This window comes from Lepidothrix coronata, unplaced genomic scaffold (assembly GCF_001604755.1).
Source record: "Lepidothrix coronata isolate B3197 unplaced genomic scaffold, Lepidothrix_coronata-1.0 Scaffold36, whole genome shotgun sequence".
Taxonomy (NCBI): domain Eukaryota; kingdom Metazoa; phylum Chordata; class Aves; order Passeriformes; family Pipridae; genus Lepidothrix; species Lepidothrix coronata.
Genome location: NW_016690216.1, coordinates 6,097,999 through 6,124,304, shown reverse-complemented (window position 1 = coordinate 6,124,304; position 26,306 = coordinate 6,097,999). Strand labels below are relative to the sequence as shown.

Sequence of the window (26,306 nt, the reverse complement as noted above, 5' to 3'; positions counted from 1 at the left end):
CGCCTCTGACAGCGCCGCGACCCCGCTCGGCGGGCGGGCGGCCGGGGGCTGCTGAGCCCCGCCCGGCCGCCGCGGCCCCTCTCGGCCCCTGCGCGGCGCTCCGCGGGCTGCGGGCGTCATGGGCGACACGGCGCCGCCACCATGACCGCGGAGCCGTCGGCGCAGCTCCCTAACATCCTCCCCGCGGACCATGTTCCATGGTAAGGAGCGAGCCCCGCACCGCACCGCACCGCTCCGCTCCGAAGGCGGCGGCGGGAAGAGCCCGCTCCACGGGAGCCCCGCTCCACCTGCCTCCCGCGCTGGGCTGGGATGGGCTGGGCTCCGCCGCGCTGCTCCGCGCCGCTCCGCACCCCCGGCCGCGCTGGCTCCTCACCGGCTCCGCTGTCTCCGCGCCGTCTCGCCTGCTCTGCTGGCGCAGTGCCGCCCGGTGCCTTTTAAACCCATGGTGACGGTCAGGGAAATTCCCAGTTTTGCTTTTTTTTTCAGTTTTCCCCGTAGAATGAAAGTAAAAGCGTCCGGTTCCCATCCCGCCTGCTGCCGGGAAGCGGAGCTCGGGAGTGGCAGAGGCAGCGGGACGGCGCGGGGCGGGGGAGCTGCGGGAAGCATTACCCCGCGCCGGTCCTCGCTGCACCCACCGCGGGCACCAGCTTCCCTGTGGCCACCTGCCTCGCTGTGGGCATCTGCCACCCTGTGGGCACCAGCTTCGCTGGAGGCACCAGCTTCCCTGTGGGCATCTGCCTCGCTGTGGGCACCTGCCGCCCCGTGGGCGCGCCCGAAGCAGGTGCCGCGCAGCGCCGGCCGTGCTTTGCCCTCGGGTCTCACTCGCGGAGCGCCCGCCCGCCCGCCCGCCTCTGAGCACGGGTTCAGGGGGGCAGACGGAGAACAGCTGACAGCGACCCGCTGCCCGGGGACTGCGGGCTGCGGAGCGGGTCCAGGGGCAGAGGGGGCCGCCCGTCGAGGCGAGGGTGGGTTGTGGCGGACCGGGGCTGCTGCGGGGATTCCGCTGCGTGTGGCCGGGGGTGCGCCTCGGGCTGCATGCACAGGAGGGTTTTTTAAAATAAAAAATCCAAGGGTTTTTTTCCAATTATTTGGAAATACTGGAAAACTAAGCCTTCCTGTCTTTTCTGGGAGAATTTTTGGGGCTTTCCAGATATGACTTAGGAGTTTTTGGGAGTTTACTGAAAAGATGGAGTATTACCAGTAATACAGATTCTCTTTCTTTTGAAGTGCTGGTCATATGGAGTGCTATAAATTCTTCTTTTGAAGTTACCTAACTTTAAGAAAATCCCTTTCGATTTTCAGTGTAAAGCTCCCAGAACTTTTTATGACACTCGTCTAATGGTTCTTCCAAAAGACTCATTCAGAAATGTCTGAACAGATTCGATCCTGGTCCTGCAAAGGCTTAAGGGACTTCACAAGTGTGCAACTCACTATCTGCCTTGATTCTGTAATTTCCCCATTTTAAAAAAGGCCCACAATCGGTACAATACAGAGAAAGCAAAAATAAAGAAATAAAAGTGACCTTGCGGTTTTCACCTGTTGTCTCCACTTGTTGCTGAACAAACCAAATTTTAAGTGATGGAGTCAGTTAGATTGGTTTTAAATTAGAAGATTGTTATTTTTGTCTCTTGAAGCATGTTTGTGAAGCAGCATATCCAAGTTGCTTGTATTACTGCTACAATGCAAACTAGCATTGCAGTTCTTTTTTTTTTGCACTGGAATCAAGAGGTGCAATGGAGATTGGAAAAATGTCCTGTAATTGAGTTCTTGCATGTTTTTGAACATCTTTTAAAATTTTAAGTCTTAGTCCTTCAAACTGATAATTTGCTCAACACAGTTATAGTTAGCATAGAGATTTACAAAGTGGAAGTCAGGTGTGTCCACTTGGATCTTGAAGATCGTAATAGAGTCGCCTTACATGGGTTTTATATTTATACATGTAGGATCCATTTAAGATCCACTTAGCTTTTCAGGCTAGATTTTTTTTTTGAGAAACTAATAGACCTCCATTGATCAGTATACTGAAAAGGTTAGAAAATTTGGTTTTCAATCCATCAGATTTCCCATTAAAATTTGGCAGCTTGCCACAAGAAGAATTCTGTGACTTAGCTTGTATGTGTAAAACTTTTCCAGTCCTTTTTCTAGGACAGAGGTGTACATCACAGCGTGTTCACAAGCAATCTATCAGAAAAACAAGGTTTTCGTAGTCAGGAAAAGTGGTATGCTTTCTTCTTTGAAGCGTATGCTCTGTGTTTGGAGTTGGTTGGGATGGGCTGTAACAGACTGTGTTTGTTTTAATGGCTGGGAGCATGTGGTGTGTCTTGGGGTTCTTGCGTCACAGAAGTTAGGTGGGTCAGCAAAAATTATGCTCGTTTCATTGCTTTCTTCTTAGTTGTTGAAGATTTCTCTCTGAAGCTGTGATTTGCTAGTGACGCCCAGATCCAGAGGTTTCCATCTCTTGAGTGCAGGGCTGGCTGTACCCAACAGCCCATCCTCGCCATAGAGGAAGAAAAGTAGCAGCTAGGGTCAGGGCATCCCTTCTTCCTTTCCTGACTCCTACCCCATAGTTACTCCTTATACAGTTGTTCTTCTTACTCAGTAGCAGAGATGGGCAGAAACAGCTCGTACTAGTCCAGCAATCTGCTGTGATCTTCACTAGTCCCCCATCAGAAATTTCTAGCTTTGCTTTTTTTTCAAAAGCTTCCATTTAAGCATCATCCTAGCTAGTTGAGCTGTAGACCAGAGTCCAGTTATGAGCTTCCTTCATTCCAAGTACCAGGTCAGTCACCTGCAGCCTTCTGTTACCCTGTCAGTCGCTTTGGGGTCTTTTGATATTTTGGTCTTTTCTCTCAGCCTGTCCTCACAGAACTCATGTTTTTCTGAATGTCATCCAAAGACAGAAGACCAGGGGTCTGAGCAAAGCCAGACAGTACACTGAAGGGAGAAACAAAGAGGGGGGCAGCGAGATTTGTTCCAAAACATTGCAAAAATCTTGAAGAGAAGGTTGTGCTCTCATGTTATCGCCATTAGTATGGCTTCGTACATTTGGTCAGCCTGAAAATGTTTTTAAACACACCTTTGATGTAAAGATGTGTTCATGGGGATTTGTAGAATTTATCAAATGAAAAATGGACAGTCAGGATGAGATTCAGCTGCAGGTTAAGACACTTGGACGTCTAAACTTATTCGACTAAGACACTTGTCTACATATGCCTGAGGTGGTTATGGGTTGGTTATGGGCCGGTTATGGTCAATGGAGAGACCTTGCCAATGCTTGCAGTGAAGCCTGGAGATGAATTCAGCCCAAGCAGTCACCAAGTTGCTGGTCAGCTCAGTAGTTTTATCCTCTTACTAATGCTGGCTGAATCATCTTTGAGTATGAGGGAGTTTGGACACCCAAACGGTGTCTTAATCTGGAGCAGAATCCTTCTCTCAAGGAAGGATTAGTCATTTGTTGGTATGAATATCCCTTTTAAACTATTTCAACAGATTACAGAATGTATTTGTAAATAAAACATACACGCTGGGGCATTTAATGTATATTTAACTGTTCTTCTTGTAATCCAGCCTTTTTTAGATCTACTCTTCCAGTTCTGCCACTGCTCCTTGTTCTGTCTCCAGTGAATTCATCTAGTTGCGCAATGGAAAATAAAACAACTGAAATCCACGTGAAGTATGAGAACATACTAATTCACGACATCAATGAGCTGGTAGGTAATAGCTCTTGGGGCTTTCAAAAAAATGTTGATTATTTTTAGATGATAGAAAATATTAATAAAAGCTCTAACATTAACACACAAGAAAAGACCAATTTAAAACCACATGTTATCCTGGAATAGTGGCTTTATTTGAGGAGGTGTGACAATTTAGTCTCTCTAAAATCTCTGAAATCTGTGGATGCTGCTTATTTGCATGTATGAATACTGTGATACAGGTATTTGTGCCTGTGCATCATGTAGTGAGACACATGTACCATTTGGCCATAAATAGGATGATATATTGAATTAAAAGGTACTGTTTTCTAAAGTAATTTCATGACTACTTCTGTTTGTATGTTTTTATCAAAAGAAGAAAACATTACACAACTTGTAATTTGTTCTACTAATTGTAGACTTCTTGACTGAAGTTTTATGTTGTCCTTTGAAAACAAATGCATAGAGGCACAAAATTCATATGAAAATAAAAGTTCCTTTTTATTTTGCCTATTAATAATCTTATTTAGCCAACAAAGAATGAACTTTTCTAAGTTGGCAAAACAGTATCATAACATTTTACCAATCTGTGCCCAAAACCTACCTTCCAACTGTTCTTCATGAATTATTTATTAACAATTACATTAATCTGTCAAGATTTTCATGGGAGAAAACACCATAATTGGATTAGCAGAGGCATTTCCATGAAAATGGGATTTTTTTCTGACAGGTTGTCACTCAATGAGAGTTCTGTTGCAGTCTTAAACCAAGATGTGTTTGCACGAAATCCAAAATTGTATACAGTGCTTTTCCAAAGGTGAAATCAGAAGCCACTCTATTTCTTCACACTTACAGTCCACCACTATTCTTCAGAGCACTATGCCACTATGGTGGTTTCCAGCCTTCCTCTACCAAGACACATCAGCCCTCATCTGGAAACAAAATACTTCTAGGGTCAGAGAATGATCATTTAACATTCTGATCATGTTGTGTTTGTTGAGATTATGAAGAGAGAAAGGTACTTCTCTGTAGATAAGTGACCTTACCCTGAACATGGCACCAAAGTTGGAGAAAATATTCATGGTCATATTAGAATAGACAACTCTTCCGTTCAGTTTGTTGTCTTATTGCTGACAAAGACAAGTATCTCCTACAGAACAAAAATAAACCCTCTTGGTGAGCAGTTACAGGATAGCTGACCTATCAGAGAAAATAATATGACAGAAATGAGAGCCTTTGGGAAGCAGATCTTGTTGTCTTCCTGTGGTGGAGAGGCATGAGGTGCATCCCAGCTCCACTCAAACTGCAGGGTCAGGGAGGCTGGAGGAATTTCCTGGGCTGGAGGTGGCAATGGTTTGCCACTGCCCAATTGTAGGATAGAGCTTGATGCAGTTGATGCCTTATGATGTCATCAAGGATTTGAATGGAACAATGCCATTCTTCCAGGTACATTTTGAAAGTACTTTTCTTTTCCTTTTTTTTTTTAATTGTAATTTTTTAATAAATATTATGGAGGCTTTTTTTAAGACATGGAGTTCTTTAGGAGACTGTATGAAAATGAAAAGTTATGAAAATAAATAAATAAATAATTAATTAATGTTTGTGAAAGTAATGGGAATTTACTGAATTCTGAAGCTTTTACTTCCTAGAACAGGCATGTACCAGTAACTACTGTGCAAGTTTCTTCATTTTTCTATGTTTATTTTTCCCAGTTTAAGAGAGATTCATTTGTCTTTATGTAAAATCAGTGCTGTGTGGGTGATAGCAACTGCCCACTAGGCACTTCCTTACAATTGCAGAGCCAAAGTCAATAGCTTTCAGTCCCTCATCTTGATGTTTGAAGCAGTTACAGAGATTACTAGTGGGTTACATAGTAGATCTCTGTAAGGTAATTTAATTTTCACTAATGGCTTTTCTGAGGTCCAGATTTCCCTTAGGTTGGTTTAGTCACAGCCAATAAACTGTCTTCATAAGTGGTTACTGTGTGTTATACTAAAGGTGATCTGAGGAAGTCAGTGGGAATGGGTAAATCCCGTAGCAGTTAGCAACTGAAGTTGTAGATATATAGGTTTCAGGGTGATTACTTATTTGGTTATTTATTTATTTGTGCAATTAATTATTTATTTATAACTTTTGGTGCTGTGTGACTGCAGCAAAACTTCACTTTGTTGTGGTGCAAGCAAAGACATGCTTCTAAATTAGATTAGCTTCCAAATGTTGTTGGTTTGGCTTTTTTTGTTTGGTTTTATTGGGGGTTTTTTGGTTTTCCAGTCAATATTTGACTCCCTAAAGTCTTGGTTTTGAAAACACTTCCTGGATGAAATTCTATTTATCTTGGGTGACCTTCTAAAATATAGACACTGTTACATGAAAATATACATAAAAACTTTAGGAATTAAGTTGTCTAATGTGTTCCTATAGATGCCTAAGTGAGGAGATCTAACACAATATTGTCATGAGCTGCCTTTTTCAAAGCCTTTCTGGTTGCATTGGATTATATGGATACAGGCTGAAGAAGAAAACGAAGCTTTTGTTGAGTTGGGTTCCATTGACATCTTGATGACAAGTGTGAAAGTAAAAGAAAAAAAACAACAGAGATTAAACCATTGATAAAGATTATAGTCACACAAAGGAGCAAGTGATATTGCTTAAGCCATATTCTGTTAGTACGTAGCAAAGTGAGTGCTGTAGCTGTTTAGAGCCTGGGTCATGTATTATGGAGATGAACATTGACAAACATTGTATTTAGTGTATTCAATGTTAAAATTCAAGAGATTTAAGATTTAAACATTGCTGTATGTTTCAAAATTGCCAAAGAACAAAGTAATTTGATAGAATATGAAGATTTAAATTTAACAGATTTATGTCCAGTTCTGGGCTTCCCCATACAAGAGAAATAAGGAGCTACTGGAGAAAGTCCAGCAAAAAGCTGTGAAGACAATGAACAGACTGGAGCATCTGTCTAATAAAGAAAGGCTGAGAGCTGGGACTGTTCAGCCTGGAGAAGAGAAGGCTTAGGGCGATCTCATTAATGTGTATAAATACCTGAAGAGAGGGGGCAAAGGGTACAGAGACAGGTTCTTCTCAGTGGTGCCCAGGAATAGGACAAGGGGCAGTGGGCAAAAACAGAAACACAGCTGGTTCCCTCTGAACATCAGGAAATACTTTTCATTATGAGGGTGACTGAGCACTGGCACAAGTTTCCAAGGGAGTCTACATCCTTGGAGATATTCAAACCCCATCTGGACGTGGTCCTAGGCAACTGGCTCTAGGGGCCCTGTCTCAGCAGGGGCATGGGACCAGATGGGCTCCTTCCAGCCTTGGCCATTTTGTGATTCTGTGTGATTCTGTGAATACCTTTAGGTAGTGTAGCTGGATTGGGGTTTTATTTTCCTGCTTGCTGAGGAAGAGCTCAGAATTGTACACTAACACTGCTACCCCGACCGAGGAGATGCTACAGAACGATTTACTGTTGACATCACTGGCTGTTAGGCAGAAAACTTTCTCACTTGATTAAAAGTACTTCCATGTCTAAACATATACGATATTTTACAGGTAAATATATCTGCTCAGAATCGTGACAGGTGCTGCAAGAACAAAAACGACAAAAATATCAAAGTGTTTTTCTGCAATGATACTCAGGTAAAATTTAACTTCTCAGAATTTAGAGAGTATAAAATCAAATGAGTTCTCTGTACACTCCAGTCCCTGAAAAAAATATTGTGATAGAGAGTAATATAACCTTTTAATAGGCAAATCATAATATTTCGGGTTGTTCTTTTTTATGACTCTGGAATCACAGAATTTGTCAAGAAAACTGATATTTTTAAAATTAAAATATTAAGCAATTCCATATCCAAGAAATGTGGAATTTTTTTTCTACTATAAAGATTTTTCTGTACAAATAGTACAATGGAAATGGAATTAAACATTAAAATTTCCCAACCTCTGTTTTTATTTTTCTACAGAAACTTTTATTAGCTAAGCTTTCCACTTCAGATCTGAAAGCTTTAAATAAGAGTTTGGGCACATCTCAAATGGCAGAAGGCACAATTGTCAGCTGTTGCTGCAGATTTTATCATGACCTGATAGAAGGACTGACTCCAAAAATCACTTCCTGTTTTCCTAACAGCATCAATTGATTACATTATGGCTGTGATTTCTCCCTAACATCCTTATGCTATTATTATTACTACTACAAATTGCTTCTTTAAATGTTTTGAAGACATGGCAGGTACATTAGAGTACTTATGCGTTTTATTGGAAAAGATTAGCACTATGAAAGCAAAAGAAACTAATGGTAATTGATGCAGGGTTTTTTTTTTTTTTAAAGACAAACCAACATTGCAAAGAATCAATGGTGCAGACCTTTCAGGACATATTTTTCTTTCTCCCTTTACAGGAAATAGAATCACTACAGAGCATGGCATGCAACATGCTCAGATTCTTTCATAAGCAAAGAATCAGCAAAGCCTTTAGATGGAAAGCAGCATTCGTCTCATGTGGGACATTACAGGTTCTGAAGTGCAAATGTGAAGGACACAGAAAAGAAAAAGTGGTAATGATGTTCTACAGTTTATTTTACCTATTTGACTTATTACTTAGAGCTATTCAACACAGACTCTCACATCTACCTCTCAAAGGTACAACTATCATACACGTTATATGCAAGAGGAATTTTGCTCTGTATAGCACATGTCTTATCATAGACATTAAGCCCAGTGCAAAGACTAAATCCTCTGGAATTCTATGGTGAAGATATCTACTGTGGTTCAGTACTGAAATACCTGAGTTAATTCTCCAGTAAAAGACAAAGGCCAGACTCGTGCAAAGAAGGTGTTTAGCTTCTCCAGTGTATAAAATCATAGTTGTTACTTCTCATTGGGGTTCTACCCTAAGAGTAATGTTTAATCTCGTTTGTTTTAACAGTTAGGGGGGAGTTTGTCTCTTTTCCATAATCTCTTTGGTCTTTATTTTAACTACAGTATCTCAAATTCAATAAGAACAGTTAGGCATGATAATAATTGGATTTTTAGCCATTGGCAGAATCTTCTTTTTAATGTGTCACTCAAATATAGCACAATTATCTACAGGCTACCTTAGCAAAGGAAGAGTGTTCTTTTAAGTGTGGCTCAGTGTTACCTATTGAACACAAAAATATTAACATCAAAAAGTTTCCACATAGGCACCATAGGATATAGTGCTTAAATAGTTGGATTGAAGGCTGCATTTAACTCATTCTTTTACTCATTGAAATGGAGAGACCCTTATAATCTGGGACCAGATCTTCAAAGTAATGTTGGATGATCTGCTTAGTCACCTGTGCTGAATCCACTATTTGCCTTACTTTAAAAGGTATCCCAGTCAAAGTCATAAAGTCAGTGTCACCCTTGCAACTCCTACCTAACCTCACGGATGCCTGTTTTTATTTTGAAGACCAATTAAAATAATATAGTAAAAAATTATGAGTAGCCATTAAATATGAAAAAGGAACCACAGTAGTTTTTTCTGGTTAAGATCCTGAATACTAGGCCACAGCACCAGCCCCTAGAACAAGTCTGTCTTGTTACACCAGTCTCAACACATGCAGTCGAAGTTTGGCTCACAATTTAATTGGCTTTATTTTCCCAGTCCTTCAGATAACGGAGGATAAATTTTAAACCACTGATAGAGGACATACATGATCTCAGTTGGACACACTGGTTTCAGCTGTCCTAGTTTGCTGTGTGTTAAAGCCATGTTCTCCCAGTCCCATGGGCAGGGGTGGCAGCAGGGCTCTGTTCAGAGTGAGAACATCAGGGTGATGCAGGCTGTACTGCCATGGCTTGCTTTGTGAGCAGCCCAGCTTTCTGGCTTACCATGCATGGTACCGGCATTATTTACTGAAATGTAATGGAATGGATTTGTTTTAAAAGATGCCTGTAGGAATAGAAAAAGCAGTCCTCAATTAACAATACAATCTGTTCTTTTTCAGATTTGTCCACATGTAAATGTATTTGGTAAAGAAGATACAGAGACAGGTGAACAGTCCAGAAAGAAATGTAACCAAGAAGTTTGTGAACTGAAAGAAAATATATCTAGCCTTAGATCCTGCTGGAATAAATTTGAAAAAATAATTTCCAGGTGATTCCAGGTGAATCCTGTTCTTTTCTTTTGAACTGGCATTACTTGGTACCTTTGCATTTTATATGCATTCTTCAAGTAACCTTGCTCGCTTATATAAACACTTTATGCCAGAATTCTGATGGAAAGCTACTGTACCTTGTTCCTGGAGATGGAATAAGCAGAAACGGCTGAACAAGCTGCTGAAGTCCAAGAAGTGGAAATAAAAGACCAGCATGTGAAACAAAGAACTCTACAGAAGGCTGTGTCCCACCTTTGTGCTCTGGAAACTACTTTGAATATTCTGATTTTTCAAGTAACTTTATAATACCATCACATGAAAGCAATCTATTTACATGTCTACTGCAATTTATAAAATCATCTTAGAAGCTGCAGGTGAAGAAAATAGTATGGAAAAGTAGCTGGTTTCTTTATATCTATGTAAAACTCATCAAGATCCAAAAGTAACAATCTATCAAAGCAGCAGCTAATCTTGAGTATGTTCTGCTGACATAGAAGTGTTTTCAGTGTAGGTCAAATGGTCTGCTAACTGATTTGGGTTTGGAAAGAGCAGGGAAGAAGTCAACTTTTTGAAAAACTTAGAAAGGGTACTGATTTCTGAGAGATGTAGCATGCTTCTGCTCTCTGAAGTAGAGGCAAGACAGCAAGTCCTATGGAAGGCAAAAAAGGAGAGGCTTGAATGTAAGTTTGTTCAGCTGACTAGCAGCACTAGTCCTATGAATTTGGTTAACCCAGTTAGCTGCAGGAGGAGCTAGAATTTCTTAGCTTCGGATTGTGATTTGTTATATGCAATTATTTTATATAACGTGTTTTAAGATGTTAGACAACCATGAATTAAAATGTGTGAATATTGTCAGAGAATAATATATTGGCATTTAACTAATAAAGTGTTCATATTTAATTTTGGATAAATATAAGTATTTTTATAGTTGTTTATAACTCTTTTGCAGTTTCTTACTTTGATATTATAACTCCTTTGGTAATAAAATATTTGTCTTATATGGAATTGGGCTGTTCGATTTTTGACTGTCACCACTCCATTTTTAGGTTTTTTTCAGAGCCAGTCATTAAAAGCACAGCTGGTAATGTAACTTCCAGCTGTTGGGTACTTCCCCTCTTAAAATACCTGTTTCTTAGCTGCTTGTAACCTGGCCAGTTTAGGCAAACATTTCCATACCAGCCACCTGCCCTGAACTAAATACTTTGGGAAAGCTTTAGCTAAGCCAGTCTGTTGTTTCCTGTTTCACAGTAAACCAATATATAACAGTTTTATCTGTGCTAAAAGCATCTTTCTGCAGAACTACTCTGAGAAAATTTTGGTATTCAGAACAAACACCTGAAAAAATGGTGGGATATACTTCAAACTGTTCAGTTGACTGCAAACAGCACTTAGCCTTATGTATTTGACTGGAATAAGACTGCTGTACTGAATCCGTGAGGGAAGAGGTTAAGAGCAAAGCAAACATGTCATGCTTCCCTGCAATACACCCCTCTGTTGGGTCTGGCTGAGATGGAGTTCATTTTCCCATTGCAGCCCTCACAGTGCTGTGCTCTGCATTGGTAGCTAGAAAGATGCTGATAGCACACCATTGTTTTGGCTACTGCTGAGCAGAGCTGGCACAGCATCAGTGCTGTCTTTTGACATTTCCCCTGCCCATGAAGGGTGTGGAGGTGGGCAAGATCCTGGGAGGGGACACAACCAGGCCAGCTGATCCAAATTAGCCAAAGCGATATTCCATACCATATGGCATCAGCTCAGGTATAAAAGCCAAGGGAAGGAGGAGGGTGGGGGGGCATTTGTTATTTATGAGGTTTGCCTTCTGGAGCACCACTACAGGTGCTGAAGCCCTGCTTCCCGGGAAGTGGCTGAACATCACTTGCTGAATAAATCTTTCTTCTTTCTTTGCTTATACACATGCAAACTTTTGCTTCTGTTTTAGTAAACTGCTTTATCTCAATCCACCAGTCATTTTTCATCTTATTTTCTCTCCCTTGTCTAGCCAGGAAGGGGAGTGATAAAGTGACTTGGTGGGCACATGGCATCCAGCCAAGGTCAACTCATCACAACCCCCTCCAGCCCCCATCTATTTATGGTGACAATGAGGTAGGAGTGATAACTTTGTAAAACTGTGATTGAGACTTTCACATATTCTCTTTAGCTCTTCATGTAAGAGATTGCAACTTTAAATTCAAACACTTAAAAAATCCAAAGCCAACCCATAAATCTTTCATGTAATGGGGAAGGGAAACATTTCCGACTATCATACTGCAGATAAATGAATGTAACCCCTATTGCAAGGACTTCTCTGGAAATCCCTTCCTCTAAAGGGACAGAAAGACAACCCAGGAGACTGAGGATTCAAGTGGTCTCTGAGACTGAAGAACAGTGGTTTTGGTTTTCTTTGGAAATTTAGGAACAGTTGAAAGCCAAGATTTATTTCCTAATAACCACTTGGCAAGAAAATGGTAGTGTGAATTAAAACAAAAACACACATGCAGCATTAGCTACTACGAAATTGAAAGTTAAGTCAGCTTAAATGACTTAAGCAGCAGCCCACAACTTAAATCTTGAGGCAAATAAAGCAGTTTCAGGACTAATGTGGGGGAAAGACCAAGGGTAGATTCAGAACAGAAATTTAAACTGAGTGATTAAGAAATCATGGATTTTTTTGTGATTACTTCTCTTAATAAATATCCTGCCTGTCTGATTCTTGTTGCCAAACTTCTTGAGTCACCACTTACATGCCAACACTAACTGCTAAATGCACTGACTTGTACTCTTTGTTCTCTTCTATTTGAATCATAGAATCAGCTGGGTTGGAAGGTACCTCAGAGATCAAGTCCAACCCTTGATCCACTACCACTGCGGTTACTAGGCCATGGCACTAAGTGCCACATCCAGTCTCTTTTTAAAAATCTCCAGGGACGGAGAATCCACTACTCCCTGGGCAGCCCATTCCAATGGCTGACCACCCTCTCGGTAAAGAAATTCTTTCTAATATCTAACCTAAACCTCCCCTGGCACAACTTGAGACCCTGCCCTCTTGTCTTGCTGATAGTTGCCTGGGAAAAGAGCCCAACCCCCACCTGGCTACAACCTCCTTTCATGTAGTTGTAGAGAGTGATGAGAACCTCCTCTGGTCTCTCCTGGAATTACAAATATGGCAATAAACTGCTTTGCAGGAATGGGCAAAGGGAAAACTTGCATAGTATTATCACCACCATGCCTACCTCACTACCACTTTCATTTATGTGTTTATTTATTTATTTGGCCACAGCAAAGTAGTAATATGAGTAGAACAAAACCATGATTTAGAAATACATAGAATTTATGGGAAGCTATTGTTGCCTTAAGGTTTTTGATTTTTTTATTTTTCTGATTTTTATAAGTTTTAGAAGTAATGTAGCAAATGTAGATTTTTAGAAGCAGCTGCATTCATTCCCTCACCCTTTAGCACAGTAGCAACACAGATACCCAACCCTCTTACCCCATTCCATGTTCCCCATATCAACTCCCCCTTAAATTCCATTTGGCATATTTAGTCTTCTTTCAAGGTAGGCTTTCTTCTGTTTAAGGACATCTGCTCCCTAGCGTGAACTGCAAGATACGACCAAGAACTGGGTGACTGTATGTACTCTGTACTCCAAAGAAGACCAAGATGATGAAGAAAAGGGTCCCAGGACGACCCCAGACCCAATTCCCAAGGGGCAGGTCGGGGGTGGACCGGGGTAAAGGCCGATGGGTGGATAAAATCAGGGACTGGACAGACAGTATTATAAAATTGTAACACTGGATCAGGGAGCTGCGCACGTCTTGTAACCCCATTGCTTTAGAGGCATCATTAAACCTTCCCTCACCTTAGCTCCAAAATCAAGTTGCCTCGGAGTTTTTTTTCTCCCTGAGTTTTTTTTTAGGCATCAGTATCAAGGGAAAAAACGTAGGTATTTAAATTAGTAAAAAAAAATTTGAGCACTGTTGTTACAAGAGGTTCGGGTTTGAGACCATCTAAGGAACGTGAAGGTGCACAAGTTCATGGAACCTGTTGCGATGTATCTTGTGGGTTCTGAAGGAACTGGTAGAGGAAGCCTCTAAGTCACTATCCATCATATTTGAGAAGCTGTGGCAATTCGGTTCCCAGTATCTGGAAAAAGGGAAGCATAACTCCTTTTTTTTAAAAGGGAAATAAGGAAGACCTGGGGAATTACAGATCAATCAGTCTCACCTCAGTGTCCAGAAAGATCGTGGAGCAGATTCTCCTGGAAAGTATGCTAAGGCATATGAAAAATAAGGAGGCGACTGGCATCATGTCTGACAAATTTGGTGGCCTTCTATGACAGGGTTACAGCATTGGAACAAGATGTTCTTTAAGGCCCCTTCTAACCTAAACCATTCTATGATTTTATATAAGAAAGCAGCAAGGGATGATTAACCCGTGAGTAAGATAGGGTTGCACATTTCTAACAGCAAGAATGAAATACATGCTCTGTGGTTCATGAGAAGAAAGAATTTCTGGTGCTTAGGAAGCCAAATCAAGGAAGGCCACTGGAAGAGAACATTCAAATACCAACTTTACACCATCAAAAAAGTGTTTACAGCTGTAGCTCTTAAGCAAAAGATGCAGGAGTAAATTTCTCCTGTCTGGCTTTGCTTCCTTTCAATTCCACCTCTCTGGCTTTGTGCTGAGCAAAAGGTATGTTGGCTTTATGACACGTTTCATTCAACAGCTATTTAGGTTTTTATTGGGATTTTTTCTTCCTGCTGATTAAAATGTTCATGGTGAACCAGAATAAAGAAGAAGGCAACATCACAGTTATCATAGAATCTCATCAGTGACAACAAATTTTGCAGACTCCTGGCACATAAATGAATTTCATAAAAAATGAAGGGAAAATGTATGTGCCTTCCTCCAAAGCAGATATGGTGAATCACAGAACGTCACAGAATCATAGACAGGTTTGTAAGGGACCTTAAAGATCATCTAGTTCCATCCCCCCTGCCATGGGCAGGGATGGTACTCACTAGACCAGGTTGCTTAAAGCCCCATCCAGCCTGGCCTGGCCTTGAACACTTCCAGGGATGGGGCATCCACAACTTCTCTGGGCAACCTGTTCTGGTGCCTTACCAATCTCACAGTAAAGAACTTCCTCCTAACATTTAATCTAAATCTCTCCTCTTTCTCTTTAAAACCATTCCCCATATCCACCCAGATAATTCCATTTCCACTGAGTAGTCTACGCTTCAAATCCATCTCTCTCCAAATAAACAAAAGAGCTCAATAAGAGGAACTCACTGAGAGTAATGAAAAGAGGAATTTGTTTCTATTCATCCAAGTCTCATCTCACCAGTAAATTTAAAAACCCTATTCTTTGAAAATAACAACTAAGCGGCTCACTCCCAGCTACCAGCAGAAGACAGTGGATGGTCCTCATATCAGGTCTGGTGTACCTGAATAAGGCTGAAATTATATCACCTACCCCTACGTTTATGTCACTTAAGACAATATCGCATTTCACTACAAAAATTTGTGCATCACAAAATGTTTTATTAGCATATTTGCTTTATTGTTAACAAGTGGCAAATTAGCATTAGGTGCTGATTTACATTTATTAATTAAAACAGAACTGACACTTTAAAATAAACAAAATGTACTGAATAAAATGCAAACAAACCCAGGAATTCTGGCAAAAAACCCCCCCCGGATGGTCGCATACACAAATATTTAATGCACCGAGGGGTAAGGCAAACATAATAAATGCAACGCTGACAAAATGAATCACCTCAAACACATGAATGAACACATTGTTTAAAAACGTGGAACATCAATAAATAAACTTACAAAGATAAACATATTAAGTGTCATATGAGGGATGAACACCAAGAATTAAAGCAATCATATAAAGTAGGTGTTGTAACAGTCATAGCATATTCAGCACTCTACAAATCCCACCCAAATCCATTCATGGTTCTGCCAGAAAGCCAAACAGAAACAAAGAACTATGGTAAACCATGCACTCCTATTTAGAACTTAGGTTCAATATTCAGCTATATTAAACTGAATATTTGATTTGCTGACTCAAAGTATTATGTTCAAATTGGGGAAATGTGATTTCCCTACTGATTATTTTTGTGAAGAAAAAGCACTAATTAAAAGGAAGTTTGAAGAAGCTGTTTTCTGGCAAGATGAAGTGGAATGGGCCTAAATAGGATCCTCCAGAAATGTGCATTCTGGAATGACATAACACCAAAAAACCAAACCCAAAACAAAACAAAAAACAAACTAACGTGCAAGAGTAATCTCTTATACTGTGAATACTGCAAAGAACATATCAACCAAGTAACTACTGAATACAGTTAACAGAGTCTTTTACCTAGCACTTCTTCCAACAACACAATTAGGTCACTCAAATCTTAGTCAGCAAGTTGGAAAAAAGCCCCAACCAAACCAACCAGCAGCAAAATGATCACAAGTTGGAATAAGCTGCACTTCAAAGGCAATAAAAACTATTTTCACCAGAGTCACTAAAACCAATTTTACCAAAGATAAAAATTCTACCCTGTCATACAACCCATATAATTATTCATAGCTTAGTCAAACTGGATAGAATTAAAGTTGCAAAAAGTGCTCTTAGAAATCACAAATTTGTCAGCCAAGATTAAAAATCACTCGTAACGGATTTGTTCTCTGCCCATATACAAAGTCTGTGTGATGGAAACCAGCACTTTTTGTGAGCTTTGCAATACATAGAGAATACCACTTAATTTTATATGTAGACTAATTACATAGCCTACATTAGTGTGCACTGACACATACCTTGTTTATTAGCATTTAAATACTGCCATCATTCTTCCTTCCACTGATTTGGTAAGCACGCATCACGAAACCGCTCTCTTTGCACACGCTCTCAGTTGTGGTGGTGAACTCGGAGCTAGTAGTCTCTTGCAGATGACAGAGAACCTCCATGACACAAAAACTGGGTCAGGTCTTAAAATTTGGAGTTACCATCCTGAAAACCTGTGGGATGCGTGTCTGCACTTGAGCAGCTGCTGCTCTGGCACTGCGAGAGAGGCTCCACGCTGGAGCACCATGGAGAGCTTCCCCCGCTGCACTACCCTCCCATCCGGGGAACCCTTGGGTGGAGCTTTCCCATTCGCTCCGGGGAGTTGAAGGACTCCTGGGGAGTTCAAGGGCTCCTCGAGTCTCTTCGGCGAATTTGAAAAATTCTGCCTAAATGTTCATTTCATAGTTACAACCTGAAATAGCAGTGAAGCACCTCCCTGTGCCCACTTCCCTGCATTGCTGTGTGAGACTGATGGTATAATCATCCATATAAACACATACTTTAACTGCTGTATATTTAGGGATTCCAGTTCTGAAACTACCTAGGGTGTGAGTATCATGCATATAAATCTGTGTAGGACACATCATATAGAGATTAAGTCTTACGCTGTTTTTACTACTGAAGCTAGTATTTTTCGTAACTCCATTGCACTTCTATCAGCATAGTTCCAATGATCCTGCATTCCTGGCACTAATCACAAAAGTACAATGAGAATGCAAACTCCCTCAGGCCGAACATCAAAAACAGCCTTTTCCTCATTTCTTTAAATGGAATTTTATCTTTTTTTTTTCCTTCAATGAATGGAAGAACCTTAGTAAGCACATTAGGAAGATATAATGGCAGACAATAAAAGAAAAGTCTGCCATAGGGTCAGACAATGGTATAGGAATCATTAAAAGAATCACATCAATAAATTTCACTACAAAATAGACAGTGCATAGTTCATGTTTTTTCCTCCCATGAAAACCAAGGCATAAAGGTGTGGGGAAAACTAGGGCAAGAGGATTTGGACTTAGATCACTAATAAATTAAATTTGGGAACTCTTGACATGTGTAATATACTAAAGATTCAAAATTCAAAGTCTAACTCCCTTAACGTTTCTTTTTCTTTAAATATAACAAATTTGTTTCCCACATTCACTTCTGCAGGGGCATTCTGAAAACAAATCTGCTGTTTTCTACAAACATTTCACCAAGATGGAATTACAATAATCTGTGCTGATAACTTGTGTAATACAGGCTAGGGTCTGTAACATCAGTGACTTCAGAAATCTATGTCATTCAGTAACAAAACCACTTGATAAACAGGAAACATACTGGGCCTCTGACAGTCACTCTACAGTAGCCAACTGCACAGTCAAATATAATTTCATTTCTGCTCATATTTACTGTAGATTCAAACACACACATCCATTATCCAATGTTACTATCAACAGTCAATTATGCTTCATAGACCTTCTTTTTAAGGCCAAATTAAACTATCAGTTTTAAAAATCATTTTTTCAGTTTAGGTTAATCTCCTGTGTAGTAGTCCTTGTGATAAATCATAGAAGTGTAAATGAAGTAAATGATGTGCTACTCCAGTAATTTACTAAATGCTGCACTGAAAGCAAAGAATCACGCAAACAACTCAAAAGGCAAAAAATACACTAACTGTATAGGGATTGATTTGAAACTGGGAAACCTGCCACCTACAATTCAAAAGAGAAACAATTTGTTTTTTCTACAGTCATATTACTCCTGGAAAAGTTGAAAGGAATTAGTGCCGTATTAAACATTCCCTTTGTAGAAAGTGGTAAAACGCATTTTCCAGTGGAATCAACTGAAAATTCACCAAGTCAGAGTAGATTCACTAAATGATCAAATCTATTCTGGACTGGTATCTTTGCTGATGGACTCTCGGCTTGCAATAGTTCAGTCTGCAGATCTTTGTGGCCCAAGTCCAGGGCAACTTTTCCAAAGTAAGCTTTTCTATGCAAAGGAATGCAGAATTCCAGTTCTTCCAAGGCCAGATATGAATATGTCATAATAGAGATCCCAGAATCTAAACTACTTAGAAAATAAATTGGCCTAGTCAGTTCTAACTATCATTACAAGTCATCCATCCTACCATGCTCAACAGCCATCTTACACCAATTATAATAACACTACACTGAATTAAGGATAATTTCTAAAAATAATTTTGTATAGAAAGTGTAAGACAATCATTTAACTAATTCTAAAATATCGAGAGTTTGCGGCCTGCAATGTGACTACATCAAGACTCTTAAATCTCTCATCCTCCAAGACTGGTATGTGCTTTGAAGATATTTTTCTTCAATAATGTTTTCTTCTAAATTGGCCCCATTGATAACAATCACAGTTTTTGAGAATGCAAACAATGACCATAATACTATCATGGAACACTACATTGTATTTTTCGTAAGCTACAAAGAAATTACATGAATTCATGTTAATGGTGTTTGTGAGCTGAAAGTATTAATTTCTAACACAGTGTGGTGATTTGAAACTCCCAAGAGTTCTTGGAAGTTTCAAACCACAACACAAAAAGAGTGTATTTACTGCAGGAAAGGCACAGTTGAGTTGTTTCAGATTGTTCTTTTACGCATTATGAAGACGGTGCAAGTACTTCAAAGCAAAACTTCACAAAACAAATTACTACATTAAGATACAAAGTAAATGATTCAGCTTGTGAACCCAACAACTTTCAGAGTCTGACCCTTCTTCCACAAGAATTAATGTGAAGTCTGTTACTGATTTCAAGAGGTTGCTGTTCAGAGCCCAAGAATACATAAAATTGCAGTAAAACCCATGTCAGGTATTGACACATAAAGCTATGAAGCACAGCTACTCCACTATGCACTCATATGCAAGCTGTGCTATTTTCGCAGGAATAAGAATAAAAATAGTCACTATTTACATCAAGTTTTACTGCTATAATAACATACTTTTTTATGGAACTATTTTTTTTTGGTATTGGATACATCAAGAAGGCTGTTTTCAAAATAACAGTTCAACATTTAGGTAGGATAAACATAGACTTCATCTTTCCTTCAGGAAATGAGGGAAGAGAAAAAAAAAAAGCAGGACCTTTGGAAACAAGACAAAGACATGAAGCACGACACTTTTAGATATGCTAGTCATAGTGGAGCACAGGAGGAGGAAGACAAGTATTTCTGAACAAAAGGAACTTAATAAAATGAAGATATTTGCCCTTATAAATAGATAAAAATATTAACATGTTCTTGAAAAACAGAACATGAAAAGCCAAATCTTGCCTTTCTTCTTACATGCAAAGAAAATTCTCAGGTAGTCTTTTTACTTTGATTCTTTAAAAAGTCCTAGGAAGTAACTGGAAAGTCCAATTAGGATATTACTGTTAGAGAGTTTAAAGATCCAGACTTTTGACACTATTAATTTGGAATTTATAAGGAGTTGCTCATGTTGTTTTCACTTAGAACACAGCATCTAAGTTACTGTCACAGATGAAGGAAATACCTCCACAGAGAAACTTCTGAAGCCCAAGTTCTTCATGGCTAGTTCTCTATGGGTAAGTATTACCCTGCATATGTGATTTAAAAAAATCCTTTGTCTAGTTGGCTTTACAAAAAAAAAATAACATTGAACCACTTCTGCTACCTAGATTACTTAACACATCTTTACCTTAATTTTAAAGATTTCCAGCAGAGAGTAAAGAGTATTTCCTTGAATGGCACAGTCTTAGTAGCTACTATTTTTATATACAGTATATATATTCATTTATAAATAACTGTGTAACCAGAAGATTGCACTCAGAAAATTACAAAATGATGTTTAGACATGTTTGCAGCATGAAGTCAAACTGGCTCGAGTGCTCTAGCTTTCCATGCAACAGTACATAGCAGATGCTTCCAATTTCTCATTTTCTTTTTGCTTTTAAGGATATGTTCACACAACCATTCTTCGAATTCCACACTCACAGCAAAACTTTGCCCACTCCACTGGATACCTTGTTCCACATTCATGGCAGAACTTTGATAAGTGTACAGGTGAAATTCTTTCGCTGCTTTTTGAACTTCCTCCATTGACTGAGGATGCACAGTCTCCACTGTCACATCCAATTTTACCGTCAGACCTGAAAATTCCCAGATAAAGAACATTCTCTGTAAGTCAGTTCAGTATAACTTGATGTGAAATTATTCTAACCTCTGCAGTGAATTACAGTTATTGTTACTGTAATTTTCATGCATACACTTCCTATTTACAGTGGTATACCTTATAACTCTACCCTGGCTCCCCTATGGATCTGCAGATACCCACCTTCCCTCCAAGAAAATGAAAAATCTCAAAGTTCTAGGAGCAGGATCAAATATTTGATTCGCTAGTTACATTAACTGGAGTGTTTTAAAACTTAAAATTTAGCTTGTCAAAAAAAAAAAGCTAAAACAGCAATACAATTTTCATCCTACCCTTTGAAAGGGCAGGCAACAGACAATTTGTGTGCTTAGCATGGAGATTTCATTCAATTGCTATTGAGAGAATATGTGCCTATTTTTTCAACAGCTCCTAAGAGGTTTTTGACATTTCTAACACGGTCTTCCGTGCACATGTGAGACAGCTGATGACAAAGGTGTGCTGGTGTGCTGTGTGATGATAAATATGCAAAACATACTGAGTAACTTAAACATGCCAAATAACATTGACCATGAGTTATCTATTTGCTGCAGAGAACAATATTTTCCTCAACTTCTTTTGTAGTAAGTAATCTCCTTTAATGAAGGTTCTATTGATGACAAAATCCACAAAGTTAAAAGCTACCTTAAGTAAGTGTCTGAATTGCTAGTTTTTCTTTTGTTTGTTAGAGCACCCGTGCTCATGGTTCTTGCCACACTAGGAGGGGTTGATGTCCGGGCTTTTGCTGAGCCTCTAAAATAGAATAAATATCTGGTGATTTATATACACAAACAGAAATCCATACAAGAATATGCATTTACAAATAATATACATTAAAAAAAGGTTAAACAATCTACACATTAATTAATCGTATGAAAAGTAACTCATTTCCTACCAAGAGCAGACAAGAGCTTTGGCATGAACTTGCGTGATTTGAACTGATATGTCTTGAATCTTACAACGACAAGCTAAAGAGAACAGCAAGTCCTTTCCTGTTCATGTGTTTCACTTGCTAACCCACCAAAATACAGGCAGACCCTGCACTAGGGGTCGTTTAGTACATTTTAATGTCTACCTTGACAAATTACAAAACAATTTTTAGAATCGGCAGGGCTTTCACAGAAATAGACTGCAGGTCTTAACAGTTTAAGGATATCGTATTCTCAAGACTTTGTGACCAATATGAAGTAAGTCGCAAGACTTTTTTCTTCATACCCACAGACTTTATTTAGGATGCATGCTTCTTAGATAATGCTGTAGATCCTCTTTCTTCAAAGCATAATTATATTGGAAATATAAATAGGAGGAGAGAAAAAAAAGTGTATCCAGCTGGGCATTAGGGCCTCATTTTTAACAGCCTGTCACAGTGTTCCTAAAGTTGGCTTCAACAGTATGACCACATAGTTGCAAAAGCTATTTTTCTCAAGACTCGTGAGTTTTATGAGAAGCCAGTATACAACAAATAGCACATCCCAAACATAGAGAACATCTCACAGTTTGCTTTGATGAGTAGAGAAACATCAGAATCCCCTGAAAAATCTGAGTGGCACTAAGAAAAATAAATAGGAAGGGGCATTGTTTTAGCATTAGTGACTGAGGACAGAAGTTTTCATCATTGCTCAAAAGAATTACCATTCACTGGAATTTCTTCTTCTTTGGCAAGTGTTCAGTTACTATGACATCTTGTGCATGACCCACCAAGTTTTTCTGTTCTCATTCTTGAACAACTATGCATAAATGAAATTTAGGTGGGACTGGTTCATGTACATTTAAAAAAATTAAAACAAGACTCCATTAAAAAAGCTTAGCCATCAAGAGCCCATTCAGCAACAAAAACCCAAAAGTGAATTTTTTTTTCCCTTCCATTCAGATGAACCTAACTGTTCCTTTCAGAATTATAAACAACCTGGTCTTGGTTTGGTTTTCAAACCATATATAAGGAAATGCATTCAACTCCAGTAACTTCAAATGCAATACTGACACAGCTGAGGAACATGTAATAACTCCTGAATTATAGACATGTTGCATAAAACATTTCTTCCATCATTTCATGAGCATAGGCTAAAGATGGCTTTTCAGCTCCTTCCATCACTTAAACTAGTGGTGAAATGATCAAATGATTAAGCACAAAGGTGGAAATCAGAACTAAATTTAAGATTAAATAAAGTGAAATAATACCTAACTAAAGTATTCAAGTTTAACAAGAATGGCTTTGACATGGAACAGGTAGAGTGGAATGATCAAAGATTCTTGCTCACTGGGCAGAATGCTAACCTTCTCCATTAGTTTTCCTGCCTGCCCTCTTATTTAACAAGGAGATCCTAAGGATGGATTTACTTGAAAAAAAATACTGTGGAGACTGAAAAGCACTATGTCAGTTATATCAGAATTAAAACTTACTAAAAGTTATGTCTTTCAGAAGTTACAGAATTCCACGATAAAGGCCTAAATGTAACCTAAATTATACTGCTACAAGTATGCACAACAGTACAGATGCTAAATACTCTATCTTTGTTATTTCCTCCATCTCATTTTACAATGAGGAGAGACCTTTGCTTATAATTGAGTAAAATTCATTAGAGCTCAATAGTGGAAAGAACATATCGGACTGCTACTTTACCTGCTAAGGAAGCCAGAAAAGTATTTAAAGAAAAAAAATCAGCTGTACACACAGAAACAGTATGGATCATCATGGATCAGGGATGGTCAGACAATGACACAAAGAATAGAATTGTGTCTCAATTTCTGTTCAGACAGCTCGAAGTAGTTTAAAACAAATTTTCCAAAAATATTACTGACTCAGTTTTCTCTGTATTTTCACCTTGGGACTAACATAATCCTTTTTCAAAACTAACAGCAATAATTTCTTAAACTGAAGTCTTTTCAGGGTGTACTTTGAATCAATTGGCTTTGAACATCATGTTAGGAGTCCTAGATATCTGAAATAAATTGACATGAAAAACAGGCCACTATTCTTTCCTGTATTTTAACTGTTCAGTTTTCTAAGGTATGTACCATATACCCTCATCCCACTAGGTACTCTGAAAATTAATCTGATGCTTTAATACTAGGTGTACATTAAAGAAATTTCAGAGAAATTAGTGTCTTAAAAACATTATTTGTATTGCGCCTAGTGCAGCATTCAGTGACTGAACAAGGGAGGGGTGGGAAGAAATCAAAATTCTGAAAAGCCACATTCAAAGTGCACTGTCCAGCCTGTCTACTAAGGGAGGCAAAGTCCCATGAACAGATAAAACATCATTCATTAAAGGTTTAACAGGACATCTTCATTCCAAAATGTTTAAACATGCTTTCTGCATAATTTCTGCAGTCTTTTTTCACTAGTTTTCTAAATATACAGAAAAAAAACCCTAAATATATTTTCAGACTAGAAACTTTAATATGAGTCTTGTAATTAACTGCAATGATTCTCATTGACTGCAATGAACAGCAACCTCACCTGCTTGAATAGGAAGGCTGGACCAGATGGTCCATTGTGGTCTCTTCCAATCTTACCTGCTCTTTGATTCTGTGATTTCTGCCTTTTTTGATGAGTAAATCAATACAAGTAGCAGGCTGCCACTGTCTACATCTTTATTCAGCTCAAATCTGGACACATAATTAGCATCAGGTTTCATGTCTATTTGGTGAAAAACCTTGAAATTGCATCCTTAAGTAACAATCTGATCTCTAGAGAGAGGTCTTCCGATGAAGTCAGATATTCTTGATTATTTCAACTTTTGCCACAACAGCTTAGGTCTCTTTTGATCTGTCCCATCTCTGCTATCTACCTACTCACTTGTTTTTTTCTGTTTGGTTGGATTTTTTGTTTTGATTTTGAAAAACTATATAAATCCCTACTCTAAGTTGTATCACATGAAGTATTAATACAGCCTGACAGCAGAGGAGGCTGTGTACCACAACCACCTGGAACTCCTAAAATCTGGACATACCATTAAAGACATGTATTATCGACTTTCAATTTTAAAAGAAATAAGACTGAAGGTGACTTCTGTTCCTAAAGCAGCTCATGTCGTACATCTTATTGAATTACCACTGCTTGCAAAATAAAAATCTGAAAGAAATGTGTAAAAAGTTTGTCTTCTTCTATGCATGCATTCATGATTTGGTTGAATGTTATCATAAAATACTGATATATAAAGCTTGCTTCCTAGACAGGGTGTTTTCAGATATTCTTGACAGCTGTCACCGTAACACCCACAACAGCTCATGGTTCTGTGCAAAGTCATAAATAATTTTCTCATGATTAATGGCATGCATCCCAAAGTCCAGAAACCTCTGGCATCCACACTGCTATGTTGAGTTTAAGAATTGCTAGGAACTATCCACATTTGTTGAATGTTGTTGGCATACAACACACTGAATCATCTCTCCCGCAAGGAAGGCAGATTTAACTCACCAACTCAGTGGATACTTCAGTAAGAACAAGAGGGGTGTTATGAAGAACAGAGCAAGTGCCTATACTCTTAAAGAAATTTTCTCAAGAAAAATCAAATCACCACTGTATGGACTGGGGATATTGTAAGCAATTGTAGTAACTTGTTAAGTCAAATTTTCAACATCTTAATAATGTATTACAAAATTAAAAACTGACCTGATTTTTGGTGGTTCACAGGATTTTTAACTCTAAACAAATATGCAAAACAACAAATAAAGAAAGAAAATTTTGTTTGTCTAGAAAGAGCTTCCCCTCCTTTCACTGCTTTTTTGCTTCTTCATATAGAAACCCAAGTTCAAATGTTTTGTCCCTGTCTCAAAGATATTACAGCTTTGGTTACACCATTAAGAGATTCAGACACATTTCTACTCTTTAAAGCTTTCCATTCCATGTATGTGCCATATAATTCATTACTAATTTCTCTTTTGCAATAAGCTTTAAGGTATAGTTTATGAAAAACCAGCCTATTTGAATTTGGCATCTTGCAAATTGTATCAAAGGCTTAACTATGTTATAGTATCTATTTCCTTTTTAAAAGATCAGAATAACTGGAATACCCTTCCTTCCAAACTCAGATCTTATAAAGACTTCTGAATATTCAAAAGTCTTTACATGAGATAACTTGGACTTAACAAAAGACTTTACCTTTCATTACAAAGTCTGCCTTCCGCATGTTTTTGGACCAGATGTAGGAGAGAGATAAACATTTGACCTTAAGGGAATAAAATTACTAAAATAGTACAGTTATCAGGCTTAAATGTTTACTTCAGCTTTATATCATGCAAATCAGTTTGATCTCAGATTTAGAAAGACAGAAGTTTATCACTCTTAAGCCATAACCTCTCAGTGACAGAAGAAATCAAATCTGAGGAAAATGTGCATCCTTCCTGTCCCACCACGAAGCTGTTTACCTCTCACTGATACTAATTACATCATCTACTCATCTCCCACAGCACTCATATTGAAGACATACCGGGCAGCTCATGTCTGTCAAGGGCACACTTTTCTGCTTAAAAGGAACATTTGTGCAGAACAGATAA

The 26,306-nt window shown here is 38.8% G+C and overlaps 2 protein-coding genes across 6 annotated transcripts in view; one reads left to right on the top strand and one right to left on the bottom strand.

Moving 5' to 3' along the window:
• The window catches only part of ZC2HC1A (zinc finger C2HC-type containing 1A), a 69,076-nt gene that overhangs the window by 19,125 nt on the left and 23,645 nt on the right, over positions 1–26,306 (bottom strand). The window contains exons 8-10 of one of the 3 annotated variants that reach the window (XM_017812514.1): positions 21,453–21,560; positions 20,644–20,769; positions 3,541–3,630 (exon numbers count right to left, since the gene is read on the bottom strand). In XM_017812514.1, coding sequence (XP_017668003.1) covers positions 3,627–3,630; positions 20,644–20,769; positions 21,453–21,560 — 238 coding nt within the window. In that variant the 3' untranslated portion in view covers positions 3,541–3,626. Of the gene's footprint in view, positions 1–3,540; positions 3,631–15,348; positions 20,770–21,452; positions 21,561–26,306 lie in introns of those variants that run through there. The other 2 variants (XR_001874318.1, XM_017812513.1) reach the window with 2 other exon arrangements.
• IL7 (interleukin 7) lies at positions 108–10,801 on the top strand. 3 transcript variants are annotated; one of them, XM_017812517.1, is made up of 6 exons: positions 108–200; positions 3,568–3,710; positions 7,248–7,334; positions 8,095–8,250; positions 9,667–9,825; positions 9,930–10,801. In XM_017812517.1, exons 1-5 carry the CDS (start codon positions 191–193, stop codon positions 9,817–9,819), a joined length of 549 nt encoding a protein of 182 aa, XP_017668006.1. In that variant the 5' UTR covers positions 108–190; the 3' UTR covers positions 9,820–9,825; positions 9,930–10,801. The 3 variants fall into 3 exon arrangements, with proteins under 3 accessions (XP_017668006.1, XP_017668007.1, XP_017668005.1); XM_017812518.1 differs by having other exon boundaries at positions 8,095–8,247; positions 9,667–10,801; XM_017812516.1 differs by having other exon boundaries at positions 9,667–10,801.